At 43.6% G+C, this 16,941-nt stretch overlaps 1 protein-coding gene across 1 annotated transcript in view; it reads left to right on the top strand.

The window, feature by feature from the left end:
* The window catches only part of LOC118948708 (hemicentin-1), a 124,186-nt gene that overhangs the window by 75,102 nt on the left and 32,143 nt on the right, over positions 1–16,941 (top strand). The window contains exons 22-24 of the mRNA XM_090226282.1: positions 3,058–3,200; positions 16,269–16,440; positions 16,680–16,912. Coding sequence (XP_090082408.1) covers positions 3,058–3,200; positions 16,269–16,440; positions 16,680–16,912 — 548 coding nt within the window. The remainder of the gene's footprint in view (positions 1–3,057; positions 3,201–16,268; positions 16,441–16,679; positions 16,913–16,941) is intronic.

Here is a 16,941-nt window from a genome sequence, read left to right as displayed (position 1 = left end):
AGCTATTATCTGATAGCATGCAACACCCCAAAATGCCTGAATGCGATGTAAACAAAGATATAGCTTAGCCGGCGCTACACAAAATGCAGAAATAAAATATAAAACATTCATTACCTTTGACGAGCTTCTTTCTTGGCACTCCTATATGCCCCATAAACATCACTATTGGGTCTTTTTTTCGTTTAAATCGGTCCATATATACCCAAAATAGCTTTCTATGGAAGCTGTGTCATTCAGAAAAAAACATCGTTTTTAAACGTTGCGTAATTTTTTTAAATTAAAAAAGTTGACGATAAACTTTCACAAAACACTTCGAAATACTTTTGTAATCCAACTTTAGGTATTAGTAAACGTTTATAATCTATCAAAATGATTACAGGGCGATGTATATTCAATAGCTCCTCGTTTTCAAATCAATGGCTGCCAATGTGCACATTCAAAACATCCTGGTGGAGACCGGAAGAAATGGAATCCAGTTAGTTGGATTTACCAAGAAAAAAGTCCATTGAAAATGACGACAATGGCGACATCGTGTGGAATCTGTAGGAATTGCATGCAGATCCATAATTAATTTTGTGCCATTTTAACAACCCATGAAAGTGACTTATGGAAATTATTTTTAGCTTTCAGAGAGCAGTTTTTCTTGCGTTTTTCGATGAAACACACGATCTGTTATAGTCACAGCCGTGATTTAACCAGTTTTAGAAACTTCAGAGTGTTTTCTATCCACACATACTAATCATATGCATATACTATATTCCTGGCATGAGTAGCAGGACGCTGAAAAGTTGCGCGATTTTTAACAGAATGTTCGAAAAATGGAGGGGGTAGACTTAAGAGGTTTTAAAGTGACATTGTTTAAAGTGGCATTGTTTAAAGTGATTAGTGATCCATGTATTAAAGTGTCCAGTGATTGGGTCTCAATGCAGTATATGCATGTGATATGAGTTATGTAAGATTTGTAGACATTATTGAAGCGGCATTATTTAGAGTGGAATTGTTTAAAGTGACTAGTGATCCATTTATTAAAGTGTTCAGTGATTGGTTCTCAATGTCGGGCAGCAGCCTCTCTGAGTTAGTGGTGGTTGTTTAACAGTCTGATGACTGTGATGCGTTGTGCAGACCGCACCACCCTCTGGAGAGCCTTGTGGTTGAGGGCGGAGCAGTAGGTTGCTGTACCAGGCTGTGATACAGCCCGACAGGATGCTCTCGATTGTGCATCTTTAAAATTTGTCAGGGTTTTGGGTAACAAGCCAAATTTCTTCAGCCTCCTGAGGTTGAAGAGGCGCTGTTGTGCCTTCTTCACCACACTGTCTGTTTAGGTGGATCATTACAATTTGTCCGTGATGTGTACGCTAAAGAACTTAAAACTTTCCACCTTCTCCACTGCTGACCCTTCGATGTGGATAGGGGGTGCTCCCTCTGCTGTTTCCTGAAGTCCACGATTATCTCCTTTGTTTTGTTGATGTTGAGTGAGAGGTTTTTTTCCTGACACCACACTCCAAGTGCCCTCACCTCCTCCCTGTAGGCTGTCTCGTCGTTGTTGGTAATCAAGCCCACTATTGTCGTGTCATCTGCAAACTTGATGATTGAGTTGGAGGCATGCATGGCCAAGCAGTTGTAGGTGAACAGGGAGTGCAGGAGAGGGCTGAGCACACACCCTTATGGGGCCCCAGTGTTGAGGGTTAGGGAAGTGGAGATGTTGTTTCCTACCTTCACCACCTGGGGGTGGCCCGTCAGAAAGTCCAGGATCCAGTTGCACAGGGAGGGGTTGAGACCCAGGGCCTGCAGCTTGATGATGAGCTTGGAGGGTACTATGGTGTTGAATGCTGAGCTGTAGTCAATGAACAACATTCTTACATAGGTATTATTTTTGTCCAAATGGCATAGGGCAGTGTGCAGTGTGATGGTGATTGCGTCATCTGTGGACCTGTTGGGGCTGTATGCAAACTGAAGTGGCTCCAGGGTGGCCGGTAAGGTGGCGGTGATATGATCCTTGACTAGCCTCTCAAAGAACTTCATGATGACAGAAGTGAGTGCTACGGGGCGATAGTCATTTAGTTCAGTTCAGTTCTTTGCCTTCTTGGGTGCAGGAAGAATAGTAGCCATCATGAAGCATCTGGGGACAACAGACTAGGATAGGAAGTGATTAAATATGTCCATAAACACACCAGCCAGCTGGTCTGCGCATGCTCTGAGGACACGGCTCGGGATGCCGTCTGCGCCAGCAGCCTTGCGAGGGTTAACATGTTTAAATGTTTTACTCACATCAGCCACGGAGAAGGAGGGGGGGACGCAGACTTTGTTATCAAGCCGCGACGGTGGCACTGTATTATCCTCAAAGTGGGCAAAGAAGGTTTTTAGTTTGTCTGGAAGCTTGACGTCGGTATCCGTGGCGTGGCTGCCTTTGTTTTTGTAGTCTGTGATTTCCTGTAAACCCTGCCACATATGTCTCGTGTCTGAGCCGATAAACTGCGACTCCACCTTGTCCCTGTACCGGCATTTTGCTTGTTTGATTGCCTTGCGGATGGAATAACTACACTGTTTATATTCAGCCATATAGCCTGACCTCATTCCATGGTTAAATGTGGTGGCTGGCACTTTCAGTTTTTCGCGAATGCTGCCATCCATAACAGTCTAATAGACATCTACTGGGTTTAACCAACAGTCTAGTAAACATGTACTAGGTTTAACTAACAGTCTAATAGACATGTACTGGGTTTATCTAATAGTATAATAGACAGGTACTGGGTTTAAGTAATAGTCTAATAGACGTGTACTGGGTTTAACAAACAGTCTAGTAGACATGTACTGGGTTTAACTAACAGTTTAATTGACATGTATTGGGTTTAACTAACAGTTTAATATACATATACTGGGTTTAACTAATAGTCTAATAGACATCTACTGGGTTGAACTAACAGTATAATAGACATGTACTGGGTTTAACTAACAGTCTAAAAGACATGTACTGGGTTTACATGGTGTCTGTATATTAAAATGCAGTGATTGACTCTCCCCCTCTCTCCCTCCGTGTATGTGTGTGTGTGTGTATAGAGGCTCCAGTCTTGTTGACCCAGCGTAGTGTGGTGTCTGTGTTTGAGGGCAGTGATGTCCAGCTCACCTGTATCCTGCAAGCTAACTATCCTCCGGTCAACCAGATCGTCTGGTTCAACAACCGCAGACAGGAAGTCATACAGGTACATGCCCTGCCCCCTCTGAATCTGGTGCAAATTACCTGCTGCTAACTCTTTGAGAATCTAGGCCAGGTTACTGTAAGTTACTTTGAGGGTTTGGCCAGGCTGCTGTGAAGTTCTTTGGGGTCTAAGTTACTATAAAGTATTTTGAGGGTCTAGGCAAGGGTACTGTAAATTATGTTGGGGGTCTAGCTAACTGTAAAGTATTTTGAGGGTCTAGGCAAGGGTACTGTTGGTTAACTGGTTAACAAGTGTTATGCTTTACACCCCCTGCTATGTTGAGGATAAAGAGATTATTGCCTAACAGAACACAGAGGGTGTTCTTTAATGGAAGCCTCTCAAACATAATCCAGGTAGAAGCAGGAATTCCCCAGGGTAGCTATTTAGGCCCTTTGCTTATTTCAATGTTAACTAATGACATGTCACTGGCTTTGAGTAAGTGTGTGATGCAGCGTGATGTGAATACATTCTTTTAATGTAAGACGAAATAACACAAAGTACACTAAACAAACAAAATAACAAAACGAACGTGACCGCTATCAACACTGAGTGCAAACATGCAACATCCATAGACATAGATAATCACCACACGAAATACTCAAGGAATATGGCTGCCTAAATATGGTTCCCAATCAGAGACAACAATAAACAGCTGCCTCTAATTGAGAACCAATTTAGGCAACCATTGACATACAAAACCCCTAGACTGAAAACAACCCTGTAAACATACAAAAGCCCTAGACAGGTGAAAAACATATAATCACCCATGTCACACCCTGACCTAACCAAAATACTAAAGAAAACAAAGAATAATAAGGTCAGGGTGTGACAATACCCCCCCCCCCCCCCCCCCCCCAAAAAAAGGTGTGGACTCCCAGCCTTACACCTAAGCCTATATGGGAGGGTCTGGGTGGGCATATCTCCGCGGTGGCGGTTCTGGTGAGGGACGTGGAACCCTCACCACCGACCCCGGACTAGAGGACGCATTGGACTAATGGTCGAGTCTAGAGTGAGTGGCGCCTCTGGACTGACGGGCGGCACTGGCAGATCCGGACTGGCGGGCGGCTTTGGCAGCTCCTGACTGGCGGCTCTGGCAGCTCAGGACAGACGGGCGACTCTGGCAGCTCAGGACAGACGGGCGACTCTGGCAGCTCAGGACAGACGGGCGACTCTGGCAGCTCAGGACAGACGGGCGACTCTGGCAGCTCAGGACAGATGGGCAACTCTGGCAGCTCAGGACAGACGGGCGACTGGCAGCTCAGGACAGACGGGCGACTCTGGCAGCTCAGGACAGATGGGCGACTCTGGCAGCTCAGGACAGACGGGCGACTGGCAGCTCAGGACAGACGGGAGACTCTGGCAGAACTGGACAGGCGGGAGCACCTGTAGGGAGGAGACGGAGAGACAGCCTGGTACGGGGGGCTGCCACTGGAGGGCTGGTGCGTGGAGGTGGCTCCGGAAAGACCGAACCGTGAAGGCGCACTGGAGGTATCGAGCACTGAGCACCGAGCCTGCCCAACCCTACCTGGCTGAATGCTCCCCGTAGTCAGACCAGTGTGGCGAGGTGGAATAGCCCGCACTGGGCTGTGCTGGCGAACCAGGGACAGCATGCGTAGGGCTGGTGCCATGTACCCCGGCCCGAGGAGACGCACTGGAGACCAGATGCGCTGATCCGGCTTCATGGCACCTGGCTCAATGCTCACTCTAGCCCAGCCGATACGAGGCGCTTCTATGTACCGCACCGGGCTATGCATGTGCACCGGGGACACCGTGCGCCTCACGGCATAACACGGTGCCTGCCCGGTCCCTCTCTCTCCACGGTAAGCACGGGGAGTTGTCTCAGGTCACCTACCTGCCACACTCCCCGTGTACCCCCTCCCAAGACATTTTTGGGGCTGCCTCTTGGGCTTCCAACCACGCTGCCTTCCTCATACCACCGCCTCTCGGCTTTTGCTGCCTCCAGCTCTGCCTTGGGGCGGCGATATTCTCCAGCCTGTGCCCAGGTCCCTTGCCGTCCAGAATCTCCTCCCATGACCAGGAGTCCTGAGATCGCTGCTGTTGCCCGTTACCACGCTGCTTGGCCCTTTGGTGGTGGGTGATTCTGTAACGCTCTTCTTCCTCCTCCTCTGATGAGGAGGAGTAGTAAGGATCGGAGGACCAAACGAAGTACACTAAAGAAACAAAATAACAAAACGAACATGACCACTATCAACACTGAGTGCAAACATGCAACATCCATAGACTAACCCTAACCCTAACCCTAACCCTACATACAAAAGCCCTAGACAGGACAAAAACATATAATCACCCATGTCACACCCTGACCTAAACAAAATAAAGAAAACAAAGAATACTAAGGTCAGGGCGTGACAACTGTAAAGTACTTTGATTACTCTAGATTACTGTAAAGTACACTACAGTGCACTACATGACCAAAGGTAAGATAATTTATCGAACATCTCACTTAATAATAATGGGCATCAATATGGACTTGGTCCCCCCTTTGCTGAGAGAGAGAGAGAGAGAGAGAGAGAGAGAGAGAGAGAGAGAGAGACAGCGAGAGAGACAGCGAGAGAGAGAGACAGCGAGAGAGAAAGTGAGACAGCGAGAGATAGAGAAAGTTTTGAGTTTAAAAAAATCTTTCTTGGGTCTGGGGGCCCACCACACAATAAATACTCACACAAAATTAAGCAACACAACTACACCCTTTTGACTGAACCTGTACTTTGGCCCAAATATATACAGTTGGGAAGAGAAAACCTCTCCCAACATTGAGAACCAATCAGTGATCAATCAATCAATCTATCAAATTTATTTTATATAGCCCTTCGTACATCAGCTGATATCTCAAAGTGCTGTACAGAAACCCAGCCTAAAACCCCAAACAGCAAGCAATGCAGGTGAAGAAGCACGGTGGCTAGGAAAAACTCCCTAGAAAGGCCAAAACCTAGGAAGAAACCTAGAGAGGAACCAGGCTATGTGGGGTGGCCAGTCCTCTTCTGGCTGTGCCGGGTGGAGATTATAACAAAACATGGTCAAGATGTTCAAATGTTCATAAATGACCAGCATGGTCGAATAATAATAAGGCAGAATAGTTGAAACTGGAGCAGCAGCACAGTCAGGTGGACTGGGGACAGCAAAGAGTCATCATGTCAGGTATTCCTGGGGCATGGTCCTAGGGCTCAGGTCAGTTGAAACTGGAGCAGCAGCACAGCCAGGTGGACTGGGGACAGCAAGGAGTCATCATGTCAGGTAGTCCTGGGGCATGGTCCTAGGGCTCAGGTCCTCCGAGAGAGAGAAAGAGAGAAGGAGAGAATTAGAGAACGCACACTTAGATTCACACAGGACACCGAATAGGACAGGAGAAGTACTCCAGATATAACAAACTGACCCTAGCCCCCCGACACATAAACTACTGCAGCATAAATACTGGAGGCTGAGACAGGAGGGGTCAGGAGACACTGTGGCCCACTCCGAGGACACCCCCGGACAGGGCCAAACAGGAAGGATATAACCCCACCCACTTTGCCAAAGCACAGCCCCCACACCACTAGAGGGATATCTTCAACCACCAACATACCATCCTGAGACAAGGCTGAGTATAGCCCACAAAGACCTCCGCCACGGCACAACTTAAGGGGGGGGGGGGGGGCGCCAACCCAGACAGGATGACCACATCAGTGACTCAACCCACTCAGGTGACGCACCCCCTCCAGGGACGGCATGAGAGAGCCCCAGTAAAGCCAGTGACTCAGCCACTGTAATAGGGTTAGAGGCTGAGAATCCCAGTGGAAAGAGGGGAACCGGCCAGGCAGAGACAGCAAGGGTGGTTCGTTGCTCCAGAGCCTTTCCGTTCACCCTCCCACTCCTGGGCCAGACTACACTCAATCATATGACCCACTGAAGAGATGAGTCTTCAGTAGAGACTTAAAGGTTGAGACCGAGTTTGCGTCTCTGACATGGGTAGGCAGACCGTTCCATAAAAATGGAGCTCTATAGGAGAAAGCCCTGCCTCCAGCTGTTTGCTTAAAAATTCTAGGGACAATTAGGAGGCCTGCGTCTTGTGACCGTAGCGTACGTGTAGGTATGTACGGCAGGACCAAATCACAGAGATAGATAGGAGCAAGCCCATGTAATGCTTTGTAGGTTAGCAGTAAAACCTTGAAATCAGCCCTTGCTTTGACAGGAAGCCAGTGTAGAGAGGCTAGCACTGGAGTAATATGATCAAATTTTTTGGTTCTAGTCAGGATTCTAGCAGCCGTATTTAGCACTAACTGAAGTTTATTTAGTGCTTTATCCGGGTAGCCGGAGAGTAGAGCATTGCAGTAGTCTAACCTGGAAGTGACAAAAGCATGGATTAATTTTTCTGCATCATTTTTGGACAGAAAGTTCCTGATTTTTGCAATGTTACGTAGATGGAAAAAAGCTGTCCTTGAAATGGTCTTGATATGTTCTTCAAAAGAGAGATCAGGGTCCAGAGTAACGCCGAGGTCCTTCACAGTTTTATTTGAGACGACTGTACAACCATTAAGATTAATTGTCAGATTCAACAGAAGATCTCTTTGTTTCTTGGGACCTAGAACAAGCATCTCTGTTTTGTCCGAGTTTAAAAGTAGAAAGTTCAGTTCAATCATCCCAACTAACCTGGGACACAGTAAATTCAGACTCGGCACAGAATGGACACAGTAGGGTCCAACAGTAGGGTCCAGGTGTACCAGATGCATGTTGGTGGCTATAACTCCATGTATTATCCTCCATTGGAGGTCAGCTGTCCTCTTATCAATAGGCAGTTTATATAAAGACCGCCAACAGCCTTTTGGAGAGGCACCTGGACCAAGCACATCCGCCCACCTCGTCGATTTTACCCCTTCCAGGGAAGAGGCATGGGACACCTTTACACATATTCTGTACATGGCTTTCTTTCCCACCAATACTTAAATTCACACAGGATACCGGATAGAACAGGAGAAATACTCCAGATATAACAGACTGACCCTAGCCCCCCGACACATAAACTACTGCAGCATAAATACTGGAGGCTGAGACAGGGGAGGTCGGGGGATACTGTGGCCCCGTCAGACAATAGCCCCGGACAGGGCCAAACAGGTAGGATATAACCCCACCCACTTTGCCAAAGCACAGCCCACACACCACTAGAGGGATATCGTCAATCACCAACTTAACTTCCTGAGACAAGGCCGAGTATAGCGCACGGGGGGGACAAACCCAAGGAGGGCGCCAACCCGGACAGGAAGATCACGTCAATGACTCAACCCATTCAAGTGACGCACACCTCCTAGGGACGGCATGGAAGAGCACCAGTAAACCAGTGACTCAGCCCCTGTAATAGGGTTTGAGGCAGAGAATCCAAGTGGAGAGAGGGGAACCGGCCAGGCAGAGACAGCAAGGAGTGTTCGTTGATCCAGTGCCTTTCCATTCACCTTCACACTCCTGTGCCAGACTACACTCAATCATATGACCCACCGAAGAGATGAGTCTTCGGTAAAGACTTAAACACTTCTCAGAGCAACCATTACCTTTATTATTCAGAGCTTTTATCTGTACACTGCATAATGGACCAAGTTTTAGTGTTCTCTTTCTTTTCAGAAATGTTTACCTTTATGGCTGATAAACATGCCCCGTTAAAGCGATGTAGGGTAAAAAATCTAACAGATCCTTGGTTCTCCTGTGATTTGAAAATCCTTTTCTGCAAAATAACAAAGCATGGGCCTTGGCGAGGAAAACTGGTGAAACAGCTGATTGGCTGCTTTTTAGGCAATTGAGAAATAAATGGACTGGAGGAATAAATAAGGCAAAATTGAGGTATTTTCTTGATGCTACGACAGAGTCTGCTGGTGATCCTTCTAAATTCTGGAAAACTGTTAACTCACTTAAACGAGGAAACTCCTTGACTTCCCTGCCAAAGCCATTGGAGTTGTTTAAAGGGGTCCCACAAGGTTCTATACTTGGTCCATTACTGTTCACTCTCTACATAAACAATATCGGTGATGAGATAAGAAAGTGTCAAATTCATTTTTATGCTGATGACACTGTCATGTACTCTATCGCTTCAACGGCTGACCAAGCATTATCACTGTTGGAGACAGATTTTAAGATATTATGCAAAGAAAACACATTTTATGATTTTTAATAAGTTCAAAAGGTTGGTTGAAAATACACTTGCACTTATGAGCTTAGATGGTTCTCAAAACAATCAGGTCTCTGCATATAAATAATAAGGGATATGGTAGGATGATAAACTGTCTTAACAAAATGGATATTGACGAACTTTGTAAACGGCAAAAAATCATGCTAGGCTTCCACTATAGAAACGGGACATGTTTGTCCTCTACAAAAAGACAAATTGTGCAAGCTACTTTTATGTCTGTTATAGATTTTGGGGATATTATTCACATGCATGCTACGGCATCAACACTTAAATCGCTGGATGCTACTTATCATTGCGCACTTAGGTTTATTACGGGTGCTAGCTACAGAACTCACCACTGTGTTTTATATCAAAATTTGGTTTGGACTTCGCTGTCCGTGAGACGAGAACAACATGCTCTCGTGTTTGTCTATAATGCACTTCTGAATAAAACACCTTCTTATTTATCGTCACTCATCAATATTGGAATTTTAATTCCTAAAACCAGGTCTCAACCATGGATTACACTTGAGGCCCATGTGATTTCCACAGTTGGGTATGGCTGCCTTTTCCTGTTACGCTCCTTGCCTATGGAATAGCTTGCATTCTAAACTTAAACTTGAGACTTTTGGCCCCCTTGCCCATTTTAAATATTTATTGGAGCATTTTTATTTTGGTATTGCTTGTAGCTCTTTCGGGAATATTTCTCTGCCATGTTGGAGTCAAAAGAAAAACAAAATTACAACATAAATATTCCCTTACCTTTGATGATCTTTCATCAGAATGTAGTGCAAGGAGTCCTAGTTCCACAATAAATAGTTTTGTTCCATAATGTCCAATACTAGTGTCCAACTAGCAGCATTTGCTATCACTTTCAACTCACGTGCCCAAAAACTGATTTCTGGTCCAGGATAACTTGCATGAAAACTTCCAAAAGATGTATTCCAGGTCGAAAAAACTGGTCAAACTAACTACAGAATCAATCTTCAGGATGTTATAATCATATATAATCATTATATCCAATAACGTTCCAACGGGATTTTCATCTGGGGCTGATTGGAGTGCCGTAGATTGATTGATTGATGAGGAATTTTAAGTGTCTGTTTGAGAGGGATAAGGCAAAAGGTATTGGAATTAAGTCTAGCAGCCCATCTGATTAGCAAACATACTGCAAATTAAGAAATGTGACTGAACTAAATAAAAATAAACTACACTACGAAACAAAGATAAATTAAATAAAGAATGATAGTAAAAAGCTTTGGGGCATCTTAAATGAAATTCTGGGGGGAAAAAAAACAACTCAGCTCCTTCATTCACCTCACAAAGCCCACTGTTATTGCAAACTACTTTAGTGACTTTTTCATTGGCAAGACAAGCAAACTTAGGGATGACATGCCAGCAACAAACACTAACACTACACATCCAAGTATATCTGACCAAATTATAAAAGACAAGAATTGTACTTTTGAATTCCATAAAGTCAGTGAGGAAGAGGTGAAAAAATATTGTTATCTATCAACAATGACAAGCCACCAGTGTCTGAAAATCTGGATGGAAAATAAGGACGCCACTCCTATGTATTTGCCACATCTTAAATTTAAGCCTACAAGAGAGCTTGTGCCCTCAGGTCTGGAGGGAAGCTAAAGTCCTTTCGCTACCCAATAATAGTAAAGCCCCCTTTACTGGCTTAACCTGTTAGAGCTCTAGGGGCGCTATTTCATTTTTGGATAAAAAACGTTCCCGTTTTAAGCGCGATATTTTGTCACGAAAAGATGCTCGACTATGCATATTCTTGACAGTTTTGGAAAGAAAACACTCTGAAGTTTCAGAATCTGCAAATATTTTGTCTGTAAGTGCCCCAGAACTCATTCTACAGGCGAAACCAAGATGATGCATCACCCAGGAATTAACAGAATTTCTGAAGCTCTGTTTTCCATTCTCTCCTTATATGGCTGTGATTGCGCAACGAATGAGCCTACACTTTCTGTCGTTCGCCCAAGGTCTTAGCAGCATTGTGACGTATTTGTAGGCATATCATTGGAAGATTGACCATAAGAGACTACATTTTCCAAGTGTCCGCCTGGTGTCCTGCGTCGAATTCGGTGCGCAATTGCCAGCTGCTTCTACTTTACCATTTGATTCAGGGGAGAAAGCATGTGTCCAAGAACGATGTATCAATGAAGAGATATGTGAAAAACACCTTGATGATTGATTCTAAACAACGTTTGCCATGTTTTCAGACGATATTATGGAGTTAATTTGGAAAAAGTTTGCGTTTTGAGGACTGAATTTATGGATTTTTTTTGGTAGCCAAATGTGATGTATAAAACGGAGCTATTTCTAATACACAAGGAATCTTTTTGGAAAAACTGAGCATCTGCTATCTAACTGAGAGTATCCTCATTGAAAACATCAGAAGTTCTTCAAAGGTAAATGATTTTATTTGAAGGCTTTTATGTTTTTGTTAATGTTGCGTGCTGGATGCTAACGCTAATGCTAACGCTAAATGCTAACGCGAAATGCTAACTCTAGCTAGCTACTTTTACACAAATTATTGTTTTCCTATGGTTGAGAAGCATATTTTGAAAATCTGAGATGACAGTGTTGTTTACAAAAGGCTAAGCTTGAGAGATGGCATATTTATTTCATTTCATTTGCGATTTTCATAAATAGTTAACGTTGTGTTATGCTAATGAGCTTGCTGATAGATTTACACAATCCTGGATACAGGGGTTTTTTCATAGCTAAACGTGACGCAGAAAACGAAGCGATTTGTCCTAAACAAATAATCTTTCAGGAAAAACTGAACATTTGCTATCTGAGAGTCTCCTCATTGAAAACATCTGAATTTCTTCAAAGGTAAATGATTTTTTTGAATGCTTTTCTGTTTTTTTGTGTAAATGTTGCCAGCTGAATGCTAATGCTAAATGCTACGTTAGCCATCAATACTGTTACACAAATGCTTGTTTTGCAATGGTTGAGAAGCATCTTTTGAAAATCTGAGATGACAGTGTTGTTAACAAAAGGCTAAGCTTGAGAGCTAGCATATTTATTTCATTTCATTTGCGATTTTCATGAATAGTTAACGTTGCGTTATGGTAATGAGCTTGAGTCTGTATTCACGAACCCGGATCCGGGATGGGGAGATCAGAAAGGTTAAATAGCTGACAAATCAACCTGTTTCCAACCCTTAGTAAACTTCTGGAAAAAAATGTGTTTGACAAGATACAACTCTATTTCACAGTAAACAAATTGACAACCGAATTTCAGCATGCTTATAGGGAAGGACACTCAACAATCCCAGAACTAACACAAATGACTGATGATTGGCTGAGAGAAATTTATGATAAAATTATTGGGGGGGCTGCCTTCTTAGACTTCAGTGCAGCTTTTGTCTTTATCAATCACAGCCTGCTGTGTTATGGCTTTACACCCCCTGCTATAATGAGGATAAAGACTTACTTGTCTAACAGAACACAGAGGGTGTTATTTTATGGAAGCCTCTCAAATATAATCAGTTAGAATCAGGAATTCCCCAGGTTAGCTGTTTAGGCCCCTTGTTTTTTAAATTTTTACTAACGACATGCCACTAACTTTGAGTAAAGCCAGAGTGTCTATGTATGCGTATGACTCAACACTATGCACGTCAGCAACTACAGCGACTGAAATGACTGCAACACTCAACAAAGATATGTAGTGAGTTTCAGAGTGGGTGGCAAGGAATAAGTTAGCCCTAAAAATGTCTAAAACTGAAAGCATTGTATTTGGAACTAAACACTCACTAAACCCTAAACCTCAACTAAAACTTGTAATGAATAATGTGGAAATTTAGCAAGTTGAGATGACTAAACAGCTTGGAGTAACCCTAGATTGTAAACTGTCACGGTCAAAACATATTGATGCAGTAGTAGCTAAGATGGGGGGGTTCTGTCTATAATAAAGCCATGCTCTGCTGTCTTAATAACTTCTTTGGGATAGGGGGAAGCATTTTCACTTTTGGATGAATAGCGTGCCCAGAGTGAACTGCCTCCTACTCAGTCACAGATGCTAATATATGCATATTATTATTAGTATTGGATAGAAATCACACTGGAGTTTCTAAAACTGTTTGAATGACGTCTGTGAGTATAACAGAACTCATATGGCAGGCAAAAACCTGAGAAAAAATCCAAACAGGAAGTGAGAAATCTGAGGTTTGTAGTTTTTGAACCCACCCCTATTGAATACACAGTGGGATATTGGTTATGTTGCACTTCCTAAGGCTTCCACTAGATGTCAACCGTCTTTAGAATATTGTTTCAGGCTTCTCATGTGATGTGGGACTGGATGGGAGCTCTTTGAGTCAGTGGTCTGCCTACAGCCTCGTTCTCAGTCACGCACTTTCACTTGAGAGGTAGCTGTCGTTCCATTGCTTTTCAACAGAGAATGGAATTCTCCAGTTGGAACATTATTGAACTTTTATGATAAAAACATCCTAAAGATTGATTCTATACGTAGTTTGACAAGTTTCTTCGAACTGTAATACAACTTTTTGAAAGTTTCGTCCGAATGGACCAGATCGCACAATTGGATTTGTTTACCAAATGCCCTCACAAAAGAAGCTATTGGACATAAGTTGACATAAATGGACATTATCGAACAAAACAAGCATTTATTGTGGAACTGCGATTCCTGGGAGTACATTCTGATGAAGATCATCAAAGGTAAGTGAATATTTATAATGCTGTTTATGAATAATGTTGACTACCCAACATGGCGGATATTTCTCTGGCTAGTTTGGGCTCTGAGCGCCGTTTTCAGATTATGCTTTATCTGTAAAGTTTTTTGGAAATCTGACAGAGTGGTTGCATTAAGAAGTATATCTATATTTCCATGTCTAAAATGTTTATTTTCATCGACATCTATGATGAGTATTTCTGTGAATCATGTGGCTCTCTGCAATATCACTGCATGTTTTGGAACTACTGAACATAACACGTCAATGTAAAATACGATTTTTGGATATAAATATGAACTTTACCAAACAAAAAACATACATGTATTGTGTAACATGAAGTCCTATGAGTGTCATCTGATGAAGATCATCAAAGGTTAGTGATTCATTTTATCTCTATTTGTGCTTTTTATGACTCCTCTCTTTGGCTGGAAAAATGGCTGGGGTTTTCTGTGAGTTGGTGGTGACCTAACATAATCGTCTGTGGAGCTTTTGCTGTAAAGCATTTTTGAAATCAGACACTGTGTCACGTTCTGACCTTAGTTCTTTTATTATGTCTTTGTGTTAGTTTGGTCAGGGCGTGAGTTGGGGTGGGTAGTCTATGTTCTTTTTTCTATGTAGTATTTATGTGTTTGCCCTGGTATGGTTCTCAATCAGAGGCAGGTGTCGTTCGTTGTCTCTGATTGAGAATCATACTGTAACGGTCGTCGGTGAAAGAAGGTGAGGACCAAAGCGCAGCATGGTACTTGTTCATGTTATTTAATTCAACTGAACAACATCTAACAAAGAAGCAAAAAGCACAACTGAAACAGCTCCGTCAGGTGCAACACTTTCTGTTTAGTGTGTATAATCACCCACAACTCAAGGGAGAAAACAGGTTGCCTAAGTATGGTTCTCAATCAGGGACAACAATTGACAGCTGCCTCTGATTGAGAACCATACCAGGCCAAACACAGAAATACCAAATCATAGAAAAAGGAACATAGAAAACCCACCCAACTCACGCCCTGACCATACTAAAACAAAGACATAACAAAAGAAGAAAAGGTCAGAACGTGACACATACTTAGGTAGCTTGTTTTCCCCATTTTAGTTGTGGTTGATTGTTGCCTGTCTCTGTGTCTTCACCAGACAGAACTGTTTCGTTTTCGTTTGTGTTAATAAATTATCAACATGGACACGTACCACACTGCATATTGGTCCGATCCTTCATACTCCTCGTCAGAGGAAGACGAATCTCGTTACACACTGTGGCTGGATTAACGAGAATTGTATCTTTAAAATGGTGCCTAATACTTGTATGTTGATTTGTATTTGGCGCCTTGCAATTTCATTGGCTGTTGGCGAGGGGTTCCGCTACTGGAACGGGATTCCCCAGTCCTAGACAGGTTAACAACACTATCAACTAGGCAGGTCCTACAGGCCCTAGTTTTGTCACACCTTTACTACTGTTCAGTCATGTGGTCAGGTGCCACAAAAAAAGTGGACTTAAGAAAATTGTATTTGGCTCAGAACAGGGCAGCATGGCTGGCCCTTGGATGTACACAGAGAGCTAATATTTATAATACGCATGCATGTCACTCTCTCCTGGCTGAAAGTGGAGGAGAGATTGACTTCATGCTTGCTTGCTACTTTTATTTATGAGAGATATTGACATGTTGAATGCACCAAGCTGTCTGTCTAAACCAATGCACACAGCTCGGACACCCATGCATATCCCACAAGACATGCCACAAGAATCTCGAAGTCCAGAACAGACTATGGGAGGCGCAATGTACTACATAGAGCTTTGACTACATGGAACTCTATTCCACATCAAGTAACTTATGCCAGCAGTAAAATTAGATTAAAAAAACGGATAAAAAAAAAACGTATAGAACTGCGGGGACTGTGAAGCAACACAATATTGGCACAGACACATTGTTTACACACACACACACACACACACACACACACACACACACACACACACACACACACACACACACACACACACACACACACACACACACACACACACACACACACACACACACACACACACACACACACACACACAAAATGTGAAGAATGTGAAAATACACAGATATCTGCTGTATACTTTGTTTTATTAACTTCAGAACTACCTGTGACAAGAAGAGTTCAAATTTGATTGATTGATTCACAGAAAGTAATGTGTAGAGTTAAAATGTGTTTGGTTGTTTGACAGGAAGTCCAGGAAGCCCTGGCCACAACCAGGAAGTATGTGCTGCGTCGCGCAGCTGCGTGGACCAACCTGACGGTCCTAGAGACGGATGGAACAACAGACAACGGCCAATACTGGTGCTCCGCTAGCAACGCTGTGGGAGGGACTGAGATCCCTGTTACGCTACTGGTCAAGAGTAAGATCCCTGTTACACTATTGATTGATCAAGAGTAATATGCCTGTTACACTATTATTCAAGAAAAAGATCAATAAAGCTTTAGCCTGTACACCCACAAAACAAAACTAAATGGTTTTCTGATGAACTGAATGGCTATTTAATTTATGTTCTACTGTACCTTCTCCTCTCATCCCCTTCTCTCTCTCTGACCCCCCCCCCCTATCCTCTCTGTCTCCCTGCCCTCTCCCCCCTCTCAGGATACCCCATGCCTCCCAATGTGACCCTGGTAAGGCTTGTTTACAGCAGTCAGCAGCGCAGAGAGGTGGAGCTGGAGTGGCAGATGGAGGGAGAGGGAGAAGGAGGAGAGGGAGGAGGGCTGACTGGATTTATACTTGAGCGCAGACTAGAGGAGGCACCAGGGAGAAGGAGAGGAGAGGAGGAAAAAGAGAAGGACAGAGAGGAGGCTGGTGCAGATCCTGCTGACCAAGAGGTGAGCCAGAAAGAGAGTTGGGGGGATCA

The sequence above is a fragment of the Oncorhynchus mykiss genome, chromosome 29 (genome assembly GCF_057628025.1).
Source record: "Oncorhynchus mykiss isolate SJ-2025 chromosome 29, ASM5762802v1, whole genome shotgun sequence".
Lineage (NCBI taxonomy): Eukaryota > Metazoa > Chordata > Actinopteri > Salmoniformes > Salmonidae > Oncorhynchus > Oncorhynchus mykiss.
Note: the sequence above shows the minus strand (reverse complement) of the source record. Positions and strands in the feature narration are given on the sequence as shown.